The sequence below is a fragment of the Talpa occidentalis genome, unplaced genomic scaffold (genome assembly GCF_014898055.3).
Source record: "Talpa occidentalis isolate TD23 unplaced genomic scaffold, MPIMG_talOcc4v2.1 talOcc4.4, whole genome shotgun sequence".
NCBI classification, from domain to species: domain Eukaryota; kingdom Metazoa; phylum Chordata; class Mammalia; order Eulipotyphla; family Talpidae; genus Talpa; species Talpa occidentalis.
The window spans coordinates 44,726,501-44,743,098 of NW_023604295.1; the positions used below are offsets into that span (position 1 = coordinate 44,726,501).

A 16,598-nucleotide genomic window follows, 5' to 3' on the forward strand; every position below is an offset into this window, starting at 1 on the left:
GTATACCACGATTTTTTCATCTAATTATCTGTTTGGGGGCATTTAGGTTGGTCCATGTCTTACCTACTGTGAATAGTGTTACAATAAGCATAGGAGTGCAGATTTCCTTTCAAATTAATGTTTTTGTGACCTTTGGGTAATTCTTAAGCATATGGTAGCTCCATTTTTAGTAGTCTGATGGTCCTCCACACAACTTTCCATAGTGATTAGAACATTTTGTTTTCCCATCAGCAGTGTAAGAGGGATCATTTCTACCTACATCCTTGCCAGCATTTGTTGTTGCCAGTTTTTTTAATATGGGTCATCATCACTGGTGTGAGGTGGTATCTAATTGTGGTTTAGATTTGAAAATTTCCCTGATTATAAGAGATGAGCATTTTCCATATACCTGTTGGCCATCTGCATTTCCTTTAGCCATACAGAAACTTTCTAGTTTGATATAATCTTAGCTGTTTATCTTTTCCCTCACTTTCTTTGCTTTGGGTGATGAGTCTTTAAAGATGTTTCTGAGGTATGTGTCATGGAGTGTTTTGCCTATGTTTTCTTCTATATGTTTATAAAATGTATTTCTTAGTGTAGGTTGGAGTTTGAATCCATTCTGAGACAAAGCATTGAATTTGGAAAGAGGCAATAAGTCTTTGACATGCAGAGTCTTAGGAAGAGAGTTAAAACATGATTATGAATATATTCTAAGTGTAAATTGATGATGGGGCATAATTTCATATTATAAAGATAGCGATTAAGGCACAGCAAGAGATTCTTGGCTACCTGCCAAGCAGGTGCATGAGTAAGGGAGATGGAGAAAGGAGCATTTCAGACTGCAGTTCTCAGGTGGGCATGCCTGAGGGAGTGAAATTAATTATGAAACAAGTGCATTGCCCCACCAGACGTCAGAGAGATTCAAGATACTGCTCAGTGTCACAACCTGAAATCACAGGCATCAGCAGGGCCACCCTATCTAGCAGACAAGGTGGCTGTTTTATTTAAGGGTATGTAAGAATTTTTTGTCATTTTAAAATAGCCCAGCATTGATTAGTCATATCGATATGGTTGCAAAGTATAATTTTTAATTTTTTAAAAAGATTTTATTTATTTTTATGTATGAGAACTGGGGTACAAGCCAGAGGTGTATGGCGTAAGAGGATTCAACAGTGACGCAGTGGGGAGAACAGGCAGATCTACTGAAATACAGTGCTGAAATGGGCAGCAGGCAAGACAGGAAAGGTCTGCTGGGCCATGTGGGTCACCTCCCTGGCCAGCCAGGGAATCGAACTCAAACTCATGCTTCAGAGGCTGGCAATAGCTTGATAGCGCTGTCTTTAACCCCTGCACCACCAGGTAGCTCCCTCTCCATTTTATTTTTTTCTCATTGTCAATCAGTTCAGATGAGAAAGTATCAGGGAAGCCACCTAAGCAGTTAGGGGTCTTTGCAAACCACTTACAAGACAAACAGTGACAGCAAGAAACATTTCAAGATGTCTGTGTTAATGCAGAAGCAACTGTGGCGCCTTCAATCTCCTTGACTTGAAGTGCAGGCATCACCCCAGAGCCCAGGAAAGACACCTTCATCCTCCTGCAGACTTCTACCTTCTGAGTGCACTGTGCACTGACTCCCTGTGGCACTGCTCCGCCTCTTGGCCCACGTTGCTGCCAATGAAGACAATCTCAATGGAAACGAAAGACAGAAGGAAGTGAGTAGGAAATGAGTAAGTTGTTAAGAGAAAACAAATGGCTATAGCTTTTTTTTTTTACAATTAGATAGATAAGGATGTGTAATGTCTTCCACAAAAGAAGCTCAGATGCTATTTGCTAAAAGTAATGAGGAACTCTGGGTAAGCCTGGTAGTCACAAAATACCACATATATCTCGGGATTTGACTTATCTATGACAGTGTCATACAGGTCAGTAGGATTATTGCTGTCCTTGGGAGGAGGTGCTTTTAATAACTCTTTTCCAGGTGTGCTGAGTCCGGTTAGCACTCGCACATAATACATATACTTTTTCCCATTTCTGTCTGGTTTGGAGTATGTGTCATCGGCAGAAAAACCTGCATTGACAGCAAAATAGGTTCCTTTTCCATATAACACTGTGAAGAGAAAACAAAACATTTTTAAGGATTCCAATTTAGCCTATAAATTGATGTGTTGATATGTCAAATAATCTTAAAATAATGTGTAGCTCTTCTATTTAAAAACCTCTTAATATTTTTGCTTATGTTTCTAATTTTTTAAATCATTCTTCCATCCCAAACATCATTGGTGCCCTTTAGTAAGTCTGATCCTGAAACTTTGGTGGCACCAGGGTCACAGCCACAAGGGAACACCAAGTAACTCTCATGCCCAACACCTCAGTTGGAGTACCAGATGTTGTGCCTCCTTACCGTACTCCCCAGCATAACTGCGGTTAAAGCCGTTGCGGTTGATATGTGGCACTGACTTTTCATCTGTCCCATGGAAGAGCCACTTCTCGTTGCTGTCACGGTTTTTCTTGCCATCCATGTTTTGCTTCTTTGTCTGATAGCTATTCCAGAGGTCTGGATTCTGGATTCTCTGAATCTGAAAATGAATCAGGAAAAGTATTCTACTAACATCAAGAACACTCAGCAAGATACAACTAATGAAATACAACCACTACTTTAAGATTTATTTATTTATTTTGCATACAAGAACCAGGGTACAGGCCAGAGGTATGGGGGGCGAGCGAATTCACCAGAGACAGAATGGGGAACAGAACAGGCTGACTGACTGAAGTACACTGCTGAGGGAAGCAGTGGGCGAGTCAGAAGAGGTCTGCTGTGCCATGTGGGTTGCTCCCTGGCCGGCCAGGGATCGAACTCAGGCTGCAGTGGCTGTGGATAGCTTTGTAGTTTGCGTCTTAACACCTTGTGCTACCAGGGAGGCCCCAACCACTATTTTTCATAAACAAAAATTACAATAATCAGCAAATACAATGTCAGGTGGCAACACTGTGCATTCACAAATCTTGTTGGATCCAGTGTTTCAAAAAAATATCTTGGAAGGTTGCTGATTTTATTTTGAACACCCTTCATGCACCACAGGAGAGTGAGCAGTGATTAGGGTCTTGCTGTTGATCATTTGAATTTGGCCAACCAAGTCTCCCCAGATCCTGCTTTTGACCTACACTCTCTTCACTGCTCCCGCAGCTGTCCACCTCACACTGTCGCTCTCCATCTCCCCTCTTTTCTCTTTCTGAGAATCTGGCTTACCTACCTATGCTGGAACAGAGTGAGAATCACTAGAAAGAAGATAAGAAGGAAAATTAATGGATGTAAATCCATCTCTGGCCAGTTGGAAGAGGGAGCATGAATCTTGGTGGGAAGGGGTTGGTTTCAGATCAACGTGGCTGTGCTTTGACCGGATTCTGGAATGTGGCCTCTAGGGCTGGAGACTTGCATCCACTGAGAAGAACCAGACAATTAAAAAAACTGGCTTGAGGAGGCAGGTCTTTAAAAAATCTAGACAATACAGAACCAGAAGTGATACTTTAAAACAATAATATCATAAAAAATAATTTTCAGAAATGCAGGAGTATTGTGTAGAATAGAAGAGACATACATATTGACCAATGTAGTTTGTAACCAGATATGAGTGGGGTAAGCCAAAACACAAGAATTCTGTCTTGAACAACTGGGGAAATATGAACATGAATTCTATACTATATATTAATGAATTGACATTAATGTATAATGAAATAATGGTAGCGTTATTTAAAAGATAACACTTTGTTTCTACAAGACATGTGCTAAAATATTTAGGTGTATCATAATGACCACAACTTTACATTGAAGCACTTCATCAAAAACTGAATGAGGGAGAAAAATAAATGTGTCTGAAGTATTGAACTAAGGTGAAAGTTTTTGAATGTTCAAAATCTTAGTCCCAGTTCTAACAGTCATGGATGATGACAAATCACCTATTTTCATGCCAATGTTTTCATTCCACTAGGGATCTCAACAGAGGTGTCTTAAGTACATCTTACTTTGCTTTGATTAGTGTCATACACTGAGATTTCACATAAAATTTCATTTGGAAAAAGACTTCCATTTTTAAAGGTAGGGAAATCATTTCTCTGGTCAAGGTGGCCAACACATGGCAAGTGTCCAGGGCCCGCTGCAGACATTGCTGGTCAGGAAGTCCTGACCGCTGTGAACCTCACATCTCAACACCGCATGTCTACCAGATGACTATGATTAGTATTTAAGTGAAATTTATTTGTTACCTCAGAAGCAAGAAATCAAAGAGCTTCATACCTGAATCATATTGTATTAGTTCTTCAGAGAATTGATTTGCTCAACCGGATTAAATTGAAATTTTTTTAAAAAGTGATAATAAATTTTGTATTGAATTTATCATGAGGATGATTTTGATGATACCCTCCAGTATTTGATCACAGGAGAAATCCATTGGTAACAAGTCTCAGTGTTGTGAAAGTTCTGTGTCTCTGGTTCAAATGGTTTGTTTTTTGACTTGTGGACATTATGAATCTTGTAATTGGGTGTTCCTTTGTGTTTTCCTAATAGGAAGCTGAGGCAAATTTGGGTCCTACTCTCATAACTACCTAGGATCTCATGTTATGTATTTATGTGAACTAACACTACTTCTGTATTGTCTTATTTTTTCTGTCCTCCTCCTCTTTTTGTACATTTTTTTCATTATTTATCTGAAACTATGACATATATCCTTACAGGATACTTCAAATATTTGTTGAACTAGTATATGTGTAACTACATAAATAAATAAATAGAGAGGTGGAAGTGCAATCAGAGAGTAAGAGGCAATCTGCAAAGAAACAAAATACAGGATTTATTGGCAAGTTTATTTTTGTGGATGAAGGTATTCGAAGATTTAACTTGAATCAAAAACTCATGGACCAAAAGGCAGAAAAGGGAAGGAGAAAGATAATACTCAGAGATGGTAAATTAGTTTTAAGGAAATTGATTTAACAAATGGATATTTAAGTGGAGATATTTTATATCACTAGGATTATGTTTGAGACCTTGAATCAGAGATCAGGGTTGGTGATACTGACTTGGGCGCTATCAACATTGAAGTAATAGCTGAAGCTAAGAAGGGTAAAACATTTGATTCATTACTAATGTCATTACAAAAGAAAAAAGAAAAAGCATTCCTCAGTGAAGTACAGAGACAGAAGTACAAAATCCTATGTGTAAAACTAGGACTAGAGGTTTGGAGGATAAACAGATGTCACTGACAATGAAAGGAAAATTAGTTAAAGAAGGAAAAGAAAGCTTAAAATTAATATCATTACAGAAGTCCAGGGAGAATCAGTTTCAAATAATAATATTAATGCTTAAAAATGGGAACTGCCCGCTATTTACAATAGGTAAAATCCGGAAACAACCCACATGCCCAAAAATAGATGACTGGATCAAGAAGATGTGGCATATACACACAATGGAATATTATTCAGCAATCAAAAAAGATAAACTCATGCCATTCACAACAACATGGATGGAACTAGAAGGAATTATGCTCAGTGAAATAAGCCAGGAGGAAAGAGAAAAATATCCAAGACTTCACTTATAGCAGGAATATAGGGAAATGAAATAAGACATCAGTGTAAAAAAAATAATAACAGTACAAAACACAACAAAGCAAAAACGGACAATTACAAATCAGAGACAAACTGCAGGGGAGGAGGAGGGAGAGGGATCAGAGGGAAGGAGAGAGGAGCACAGGGGACTGAGGTGATGATGCACGGGTGCATTGGTGAAGGAAACCCTATGGGGACTAAATCTGAGGGGGTGGGGGGAAGCAAATATTGTTTAAAAATGAAAAATTATGTAAAAAAATTTAAAAATTGGGCCTCCCTGGTGATGCAAGGGGTTAAGCACCACACTATGAAGCTGTCCGCAGTCTCTACAGCACGAGTTCGATCCCTGGCCAGAGAGAGGCCCACATGGCGCAGCAGACCTCTCCTACATTGCCTGCTGCTCCCCTCAGCAGTGTGTTTCAGTCAGTCTGCCTGTTCTGTTCCCCGCTGTCTCTGGTGAAATCTCTCACCCTCCGCATCTCTGGCCTGTATCCCAGTTCATGTATGCACAAATAAATAAAAAAAATCTTTAAAAAAACTAAAAATTAATAAAAAATTAAAAAAAATAGGAACTGTGAAAATAAATGAGATGAACAAAGAAAGGGCTGTCAAAATTTCCTAAGGAAGTGGGCACTGTTGCTCTGTGGATGGTGGGCAGAAGCAGCTAAGAGTGTCTGAGGAGCCCCTGTCTGTTTATGGTGTTTGCTAAGGTACCAAACCCAACATTGAAACCTTGGAATATTTATACTTGCTTCACAAAGTAAATAAGGGTCTTTAGTATTCTGATATGATATTGTAATCTAATATTGTATTAAATGACACACACAAAAGAACTCAATCCTCACATCTCAGTAATAAAGGTGACATAAGCTGAATCTTAGAATCCAAAATGTAACACTAAATATCTAATTGTGGGTAAAAAAAATGATAGGTAGTGAATGAAAATGCATTTATGTAAGAACACAATACCACTTATTTCCACCACTAAGAAACCCCATGTCAGCAGAAGACTTACCTTCTCTATCTTGAATTTTGCGCAGGTCCGATTAAACTTTCCTGCCACAAATTTATAATCTTCATCATCAGGCTGTAGATCAACCACAAGGAAATCTTGCTGCTTCATGTCAGCCCAGTCTCCAGGGATCTCAACTGCAAAGTAGACAATTGAGTTCTACCTCAGCGGGAAAGATCCTCCACATAGTCCATGTTCATGGTATGCTCTGAAAATCTGAGTGCTCTCTGTGTTCTTGTTCACAATCTCCTAATTCACTGTGTTCACAGGTCTTCCTTATCTTTCTGGAATGTTTTTTAGAATGTGGACCAAAGCCAAACTACATATGAGGCAACCATAATTTTATTTTTTAAAAAGACAATAAGCTCACAGATATGCTGCATGAAAGTTTCTGGAATGGGTCTGGAACCCATGTAGATACATATCATGACAAATTTTGATCACGTGCAGATTTGAGAACTATCAGTGTACGATAACCCAGCTGCAGAGCCTGTTCAGTCTTTAGCCCATCATACATATTGTAGTAATTTAACAATAAATTATTCCTATAATGTCAAACAGTCACTACGTCTTCTTTCCAATTATGGGGAGTCTGGTCATGGGGCCTCCACATCTGCTCTTTCATTCTTCACAGTGTCATAAGTTGGGGGGGGTGCGGGTTTTATATGTGCTGGGTGTGCTGACAGCTCTCTCCCCATCTCCTGCTAAATAAAAGGCCACACCAGGAGTTCCAGTGTGTACTTACAGAGCATTTATATGACACTTATATAGGCAAAATGCCACACCTGACTTGTCATTTCCCTAGGGCTGCTGAGAGCCTCAGGAATTTGTTTACATTGATCTCACAAGAAGGAAGTTAGATACTGAAGCCAGTTTATTAGTTTTCCGTGTGGGTCTTATGTGGGTCAAAGGCAGGAAGGGCTGCCCCCACGAGAGAAGCAATCGCTTCTCAGGAAGCAGGTGCAGGCAGAGAATCTGAATTGGCTTTCTGATGTGTCAAGAATCCTTATGTTCAGCTTAGAGGAGGAAGTGACTTGGGAGAAGCCAAGCTCCCCATCCTTCCCTGCTTCTTAGTTACAGACACACAGTACCCACTCTGACCAGGCTGTCTTCCCCTTCGTGTTCTAGAAAAATCCCAGACCACTTTTTTTAAACACTGCCTTTCCATCTTGTGACTGAAGCAGCCCTTTCCTCCTCAGCAGAACTGGCTCTGGAAGGTGTGTGTTCTATAGCATGGCACGCGATGCAAGGTTTGGCTACTATTGCTTCAATACGGACATCCTTCGGGGCCCAGGATGTCTACTCACTCATGCTCCGTGAGCTCAGACCAAGTTTTCTATTTTATCCCCTAAAGTATGGTTGAATTTTATCTACTTGAAACAACTGTGATGTAAATATAAAACAGGATTAGGTCCAAAGCAGGTATAAAATAATAAATAGCAAGAATGAAAGTTTGACTCACATTTCCTGAGGCGCTGAACAGGTATACTGTGTCCATTTGCATCTGTAGCCCTGTTTGTTTTCAAATTCACTGTGTAGATCTGCTGATTAATTGTGACTTCAGTTGTCATCTGGCGATTTTTCCGGGCATTCTCTAATTGCAGATTGGTCATTTTGTCAAAACTGTGGTAAGTGTTATTGTCATGATATTGCCATTCTATAAATTCATAGATACAATCTGCCTGGGATTCCTTTTCTTTGGCCAATCTTACTCTCTTGATCATTTCCTCAATTTCATTTCTAGCCTCAGCCACATCTCTGCCAATTCCCAAAACCTCAATCAAAGGTTTTTTATGGTCCAAGTATATAGTAATGTTTAATTTCTTCTGTAGCTCATTCAATTTCTGGACCTCCTTTTCATCAAAGTCTTTGATACACTCATCTGCACTGCTGTAAGAGTATTGTTCCTTTTCAATCAGATCCTGTATCCAGGAGAGGGCGTTTTCCACACACTTTATATTTTCACCACACACCTGAAAAATTACTGACTCTGTTTTATTTTCCAAAACTGAAGGATTGTATTCTTTTGAAGAGCATCGTGAGGAGCCCAAAAATATTAAATAAAACAAGAAAATAACCAAACTAAAAAAAAGAAGAATCAAAACATGCCAAAATTCTAAAAAAGGAAAGACAGAAGTCAAAGGTAATAAATAATAACAATAGTTGCGAGGCAAAAATTCTAAAAGAAAAAAGAAAGAAAGATTATTGCTTATTTTTTTTTTTTTTTTACAAACAGTACTTTAAATCCCCTGAAATTATAACTAGAACTTGGTACATTCTGACCATCTTCACTCCTTTTGCCTACCTCCACCTCCTTTGCATTCCCAACACCCAGCTACCACTGGCAACCACCAACCTGTTCTATGTGTTCATTTTTATTAATTCCATATGGAAGTGTGATGTCACACAGTATTTGTCTTTCTTTGACCGACTTATTTTACTTAGCATAAAACCCTCTGGGCCTGTACATTGTTGTGGCATATAGCAGGATTTCATTTTTTATAACTGAATAATATTCCATAATATATGTAAGCCACATCTCTTTTATCCATTAATTTGTCAGTGGAAACGTAGGTTGTTGCCACAATTTGGCTTTGATAAATAATGCTGTAATGACAGTGGGAGGAGGGCTTATATTTTCTTGGGATCATGATCTCATTTCCTTCAGACAAATACCAAGAAGTGGAGTAGCTGAGCCACATGGTAGTTCCATATTTAATTTATAAATGAACCCAAATTCTCACATGACCAAAAAAATTAGAAATGTGCATCTGGTAAAAACAACTCACGTGGAATGTAAGACATCACAGATTGTTGGGGAGAAGGTTGAAATCCTTTTCTTTTCTTCATGTTGGCATAAAACACATCCAGGAACTGAGGCCTAAAGAGAACAACCGTAACTTTTTTCACAGACTGAATAGATCCTTTCTGGACAAAACCTTCAATGGCATCTATGATGGCTCCAGCAACCTTATCTGGGTCTTGATTAGCACTTCCTGGGAAGGCAAATAATACAAATGATAGGGGTGGAGGACTCCATCCAGAAAAGGCTAAGGAATAACTTTGGGGTTCTAGTTCTCATGGATAATGGTCCATTTCCTAACACTTCCATCATGACAGACTATTCTAACAGTATCAGTAAACACTTTCCAATGTCCTATACATAATGGGGTGTTTTTATTCCAGGATTTCAGTAGCTCCTCAACGATCAAAGGACCCAGACTACTAATTTTTGGTTAGTATTCTCTACCTCCTCTAATACACTGATCCTACTCTGTGTTCCTCTGAAAAACACACCACAGGCAGTCCTTGTATCAGAACTGTCCTCAGAATAGCCATGAAAAACATATGATGCTATTTTATATTCCAACATCATGCTCTTTAAAGAGAACAATGTTTTCTTTTTTGGCTCAGTCATCACTTGACTTTATGCATGTATCTCCATTCTCCCAATGTCTTTGAGGATCTGATTCAAAACAAACTAATTTTATCAATTATTATAATCTATCAATCTTTGTACACAAGATATCCATGAACCTCCAGGAAGCCTTTCCTCCCACACTCAGCACATTTTAACCAAATATAGAAGATCATGCTGCCACCTGAGGTCAGTTCCTATTCTCATCATGCTCCATGGCTAGTTTCTCACACCAACAGTCAGGTAAAATCATGAAAAGTCCCAGGAGACACACAGAAACACATATGAAAACACACAGAAGCACCATATGAACAGCCTGGCTAAGTCACATGGGGCGGGAGGCAATATGAAGAACCCTAACCAACATGGTGTGATAGACTTGGGGGCCCACTTGGATTAACCCTGTTTATGGCACCCCCACTATTGCAGAGACTGAGGCTGGACCTCTTTGACTTGACGACTTCGACAATTTTGGGATCATAGACAAACCTCACGATCAGGGAAGGAGGATAGTCTCCTTCGTTACCCCATGAGAGTTGGAAGAATTTATTTTATTTTATTTTTTTAATATTTTTTATTTTATTTTATTTTTTTAATATTTTTTATTTTATTTTATTTTTTTAAGATTTATTTATTTATTTATACAAGCACTGGGTACAGTCAGAAGCACAGGAGGGTGAGAGAATTCACCAGAGCCAGAGCGGGGAACAGAAAGGGCAGACTGATGAAATAGACTGCTGAGGGGAGCAGAAGGCCCTGCAGGAGAGGTCTGCGCCATGTGGGACCCTCGCCCAGTGGCCGGGGATCGAACCGGCGCTGCAGAGCTGCAGGCAGATTCGCAACCCAGCACTCAACCACTGCGCCACTGGGAGTAACAGACACATTCATATACATTTACTGTGTCCCATCGCAGGCTGGATGCTCAGTTAGGAACTCAGGACACACCGGATGTGGTGTGTGGAAAGAATGAGAGATGGAAGGACCGTTGAGGAAAAGGTGATGCTGGAGAGAACTGTGGAGCAGGGAACTGTGCACCAGCGTGTTCAGGGGAATAGAGCTGTTTTTTGAGAGAAAAGTGAAGGAAGCCCTAGAAGCAAGGTGAAGGTCTAGTTAGGAGAGTGAAATAAATGCTTGGGAAAAGGACAAGAGCTAAACAAGAAGAGGCCAGAATGAAGAGTTGGGTGCTGGGAATGAGGAGATATTTAGGCCATAAGTCAGCCAGACCTAGTGACCAATTGGGTTTATCCTCAACCCATTGTCCCCTTCCACCACCTGCACACCTCACGGGCAACATGGGACACGCTGTGTTGCATGTTTGTGTCTGTCTCTCACAGGAGTGAGCTGTCCTAGTGGACCAGACCCTTTCCTGACTCATCTTTCTAACCCAGGTGTCCAAGCACAGGGCCTGGCACAGGGCAGGCACTCAGTAAGTATTTAACCAAACTAACTAATCAGCTACTGAACCTAGGAGTAGAGGGGGGTGGAGTCAAATGCTAGAGTGGGGCTTTGTACATGACCCAGTAGTTCAGAGGAAGGGCAGGTTAGGGGGAAGAGGACGTGAACTGGAGTTTGCAGTTGGCGTGGGGCTGGACTGCTTAGGTTTCGCTGACCCCCCATTCTCTCTGGGGAGGCAGGTGTCTTAAGGACAGGGAAAGGGCTTCTTTTATTGCCGGATGCAGTCTGATCCAAGTCCCAATTCAACTTAGAAATGCCACTAAGGGAGAAAGTTCCACCATTCACTAGTCTGAGGACCATCTGAGGGAGTGACCGAGCAAAGAGGGCAATTAGAGAATGTGCTAAGCTCCACTTATGTGCAGACTAACAATTCAACCAGGTCAGAGGAAGTTGTAGCAGGTGTGTATTAGTCCAGATGTGTGCATATTCATACAGAACTAAAATTGCCTCATGTTCTTGTTTTTTTCCTTGACTCCACTGGCAACCCCTGCCTTCTTGGCTCAAATAAATGAAGGCAGAAATGCAAGAGCAAAACTTATACAAAACAAATGCAAGAGGAAAAAGCAGGAGACACAGACTATGAGTGATTATTGAGTGCTCATAAAAATAACTGTGACAGATGATACATAGATGATAAGTTGGCTAATATGCTAAATTGGATGCTCCTATAAGAGGAATGAAAACCTAAGGCACTTATAAAATATAAACTTGCAAATAGAGGGTAAAAAAGTAGATACAGCAATTCATATGGAAACATAAGAGGAATCGTAGAGAATTACAGAAATCAAAATATGGGACAGAGAATTAGACGAGGCAGAAGGTGACATGATGGTTAAGTCTATTGAGGCTAAACTTCTGGAGAACCTACAATGCCAATGTGAGCCACTCAAACTTAGATTCCTGAGCAACAGAACCATCAGCCCAGTGCTGAGTGTTCTGTCATTGGACCAGTCAGTTCCATCTACCAGGGGCCAAGAGGATTTGCCTCTCCCCACTAGCTCTTTAGGGGAGACCAAGCAGGAACTCATCAATGCACTTGACTCAGATTCCTGCAGAAAGAGTTCAAAGGGCATCACCTTAGTAATGATAAAGCCAAAGAGCCATCTTTATACACGAAGAATCACTCACTCATTGCATAGTCTGAAGAAAACAAAAAACTTGAAGGAAGTAAAGAGACTGAAAAAAGGAAGCTGGAGAGTTAACGTGTTTCTGCTCCATTCGATCCCAGTGGGTCCTGGTGGCTGCAAGGTTTCTGCACAGGGAGGCCCTAAGGCCAACCCCCACAGCCCGCTGCTGAAGAGGCGAGCAGAGCTGGACGTGCTCCCAGGTCAGGGGCAGCGAGGAGCACGTGCACGTTCTGTGTGCTCCACGGAGGGGGTTAGAGGAGGAAGCTCATGGTAAGTCAGGGGGGATGTGGAGGAGACTGAAAAGAGATAAAGGGAATGATGGACAAGGAGAGATGCTCTCTCTTTCTCTTCTCTCCACTCCCCCTCTTCTTTTCTGTCTTTCCCCTTCTCTCTCTATTGCCTTCCACGTCAGAGAACAAATCTCTCTCTAATAGTCTAACATTCTTCACTTTCCTTCAATTTTTCCTCTCTGTTAGTTACACTACCCACTGACCTGCTTATTCCCTAAGGGACTTTCTTAGGTGAGAAAACTGTCCTAATTAGACTGAGCATTCCCCACAGTCACAGGACTGAATAGGGGAGCAGATGACTTGGGATTCTGCCTTGACAGCCAGAGGCTACACACCTGTCCCGATGGCTGGGAGGCAAATGGACGAGTAATTCCGTTTTTCACTCTCTTGCAAAACATGGGTAACAGATGTCTTGACATCATTTCCACCAACGACATGAATAATATTCTTGCACTTCAGTAAACCACCTCCTGTGATTAGGTAATCACTGTTGCCCTGTTTACCTGGGAAACACATGAAAAAGTTGCAAAAGTAGATGCTGATGTTCTTTGACTATTTAGAAAGCAACATGTCTGGTTTGGCAAATAGTATTTTATGTAGCTAAAAGGCTCTTGAAATACTGTCTTTCATGAATCTCTTTTGCTTACCTCCTCCTTTTAACTATGAGATCACTTTTCACTTTTAATTCTCCATAACTGAAATTTTTGGTCAAATGCATACTTTTAAGATCAATAGGTTTTCTTTCCAGTCCCAAGTCTCTCCCTGGTCTCTCTCTCCATAGCCCCTATAGTCAGCCAGCCATTCACAAATAAGGATTAGAGAATATTATTGTGCTTTACCTTGAAGACGACATTGGGTTTCTACACCTTCTCCAGCACCTTCTAAAATTGCTTTGGAGACTCCTATATGAGAAAATAAAGATGGTACAAATGTGGCTAAAAAATCCGTAGGTTATATTTAATTAGAATGCCTGCTCATTTTCTTTCCTTTTCCTCTTGTAGCATGTTTTTTAATTGAGGTAACTTTGCTTTAAAGTACTATGATTTTTTTCAGTTTTATTTTTTTATCAATAAATTTTTTATTATTTTTACATCATTATTCATTTTTAAACAACATTTGCTTCTTTCCATACCCTTGGGTGTGGTCCCTGTGAAGTATCCTTTGCCAATGCTCCCGTGCACCTAAAACACTGATTTAGAGATATAGGATCATTCCCTTCTTGCACATCACCACACCAAACCCACCAGCAAGGCACAGAAAGTCCTCCACCATCGTCCACTGGGACTCCTCCCCACTGTGTTTTCAATTACCCTATTCCTCTGGTAACCTCAATTCACAGTCAGATTTTGGGGGTGTATAATTGGTTTGGCTTTATATGATCCTTTGTTTTTTGTTTTTTTTTTTTCAGTTCCCCACATAAGTGATATCATCTGATAATTGTCTTTATCTTTGGGACATTTTTTGCTTAGTTTATTGCCCTTGATTACCATCCATGGAGTTGCAAATAGCAAGAGTTTTTTTTATAGCTGATTAGTATTCCACTGTGTGCACATCTTCGTGATCTAATTTGTCCTTGGGCTCTTAAGTTATTTCCAAAACTTAGTTATTGTAAATAATGCCGCAATGAACAATGCTGTGCATTTGCCCTTTGGCTAGAGTTTTTGCATTCTTCCTCATTTCCTAAGCTTTCCCAATACCAAAAAGATAATAAAATCTGGGTAGTTTCGATAAGAATAATAAAGCATAAAATAACTTATCAATTATAAGAAATGTCAAAATACTTTTCAAATTATTAATTAATATTAGAAATCCACAGTTGTAAAAATCACCTCAGCTACAGCATTTGAGATCAATTTGGCTACAGGGATTTACTGTGACTATTCAAACTCCCACATGTACAGTACCTGCTTTGAGATCAAATGTTTTTGTTGTTGAATTTACAATAACATCTGCCTGTTGAGTGGTGATATCTCCAGTGGCCACCTGGAACGTGATGGGACCAATCTTCATTTTGTGCACTCCCGGCTGGGGGCTAGACACAGTCCCGTAGAAACCTGAAAAGAAAAGAAGATGGAATCAGCTGCCAACAGCAAGAATGATGCCGGTCTCATTTCCATACATGCACCCCTCAGGCTTCTTCCCTCTCTGTGATCTCTGACTTGAATCTGGCCCTGACCCTGTACATAGTGATGGCCCATATTGGAAAACAGATGACAAAATGCAATGCATATTAAATGCAGACTTCAGACACTGGTCAAGATGAAGCCAACTGACTAGAGCCTGACTCTCCCACTGATTACAACTGAAAATGCGGGATGAATAAAAGGCAGTAGCTGGTAACTGAAGAGAATACAATAGCACGTAGACTATTGTACGTGAGACTATTGTACTTAGCACGTAGACTATTGTACGCAGACTATTGTACGTAGACTATTGTACTTCAAGTCAAAACTTGAAGTAGCAACCTGCAGTGGGGGAGGGTAAGAGAGGAGTTCAATTTTGTTTTGACATTTTTCCATTTTGCCTTCCCAGCTTTGGCCCTAGGATGGCCCTATCGAGTCCCACACATGGGTACAGGCAGCAAAAACACTCAGAAAATCTGTTATGTGGCCGAGGATTGAGAAAACAGGTCCTTGTAAGTTAAATTGCAGGAGAGTAATTTCTCATTATTTTTCATACTTTTTTCTTTTTAATCAAGACCTGCCCCAGGGTAACCCCAGTTGCAGAACTCCCTGTGGTACCACAGGGAGCTAAAATGGTGAGAAACATTCTTATTTCTACCCAGAGAATCAGGAAAAAGAGCTCTTTTGACCTAAAAAGTGTACAGGAGGGGGATGGGGGACATTCCTGTTATTTACTTATTCTTTTAGGTTCTTTGTTCCCAAATACTTCCTTTTGTCCTCATATTATTTTTTTCCTTGCTCTCTCTTCTCTCCTGTTCCCCAAGGACATTTTGACTATGCAAAATTATAAGACAACAGAAATGTCAGCTTCAGCTCAGAGGGAGTCCTGTCTTTCTGACGAGATGACTTAGAAAATGGGTTACTGCAAGTCAGATACTATTTAGGAATTCTTGAGAGGTGTGAACTGGCAACTGGGATCCTCCTTTCAGAGTGTGAACTGGACAAAATCCTAAATTCACCCCTGAGCTGCACAGGTCAGAGAGACCCAAGCAGCAGAGCTAATGCTTGAGGACTGAACAGACATGATTGCTGCTGCTCACACAGAAGGTGAGAAAGAACTCTTAGAATGAACTTGACTGATTACCATCTGCTAAAATAAACAAATAAAAATTCACTATTTTCTAGAGGATTTTAGTAGGACCCAAGTTTCATAAAATAATATTTTAAGTATTCATCCAAAATAGTTTAACATACAAAGAAGGAGGAAAAAGTGACCAACTCAAGGATAAAGGTAATCAATAGATGTTAATCTCAAGGTGATCCAGAAGTCAGAATTATGAGACAAAGTCTTACAGCATCTTCTATAACTATGCTGCCTGAGGTCAGGAAAACACATCTGAAAAGTAAAATGATTTGGTTGAACAGAAAAACAAGAGTCTTTCCAGAGATATATAAATTATAAAATAAGATCAAATTACTTCAAATTAAAAATACAGCCTGAAATAAAAAATGATCACCAGACAGACAACAAGGAGTAGACAGTCAGTGAATGAACATGAGACAGATCAATAAAAAAGTTGAATTTGATACAGAGAAAAA

The 16,598-nt window shown here is 40.1% G+C and overlaps 1 protein-coding gene across 2 annotated transcripts in view; it reads right to left on the reverse strand.

Annotated features, from left to right (window-relative positions):
- Positions 1 to 1,099: 1,099 nt before the first annotated feature.
- The window catches only part of LOC119257467 (protein mono-ADP-ribosyltransferase PARP14-like), a 38,399-nt gene continuing 22,900 nt past the window's right edge, over positions 1,100 to 16,598 (reverse strand). Inside the window, exons 10-18 of one of the 2 annotated variants that reach the window (XM_054700518.1) lie at positions 14,781 to 14,930; positions 13,716 to 13,778; positions 13,212 to 13,379; positions 9,376 to 9,582; positions 8,049 to 8,765; positions 6,590 to 6,723; positions 2,381 to 2,555; positions 2,048 to 2,086; positions 1,100 to 1,664 (exon numbers count right to left, since the gene is read on the reverse strand). In XM_054700518.1, the coding sequence (XP_054556493.1) occupies positions 1,471 to 1,664; positions 2,048 to 2,086; positions 2,381 to 2,555; positions 6,590 to 6,723; positions 8,049 to 8,765; positions 9,376 to 9,582; positions 13,212 to 13,379; positions 13,716 to 13,778; positions 14,781 to 14,930 (1,847 nt within the window). In that variant the 3' untranslated portion in view covers positions 1,100 to 1,470. Of the gene's footprint in view, positions 2,087 to 2,380; positions 2,556 to 6,589; positions 6,724 to 8,048; positions 8,766 to 9,375; positions 9,583 to 13,211; positions 13,380 to 13,715; positions 13,779 to 14,780; positions 14,931 to 16,598 lie in introns of both variants that reach the window. The other variant, XM_054700517.1, reaches the window with a different exon arrangement.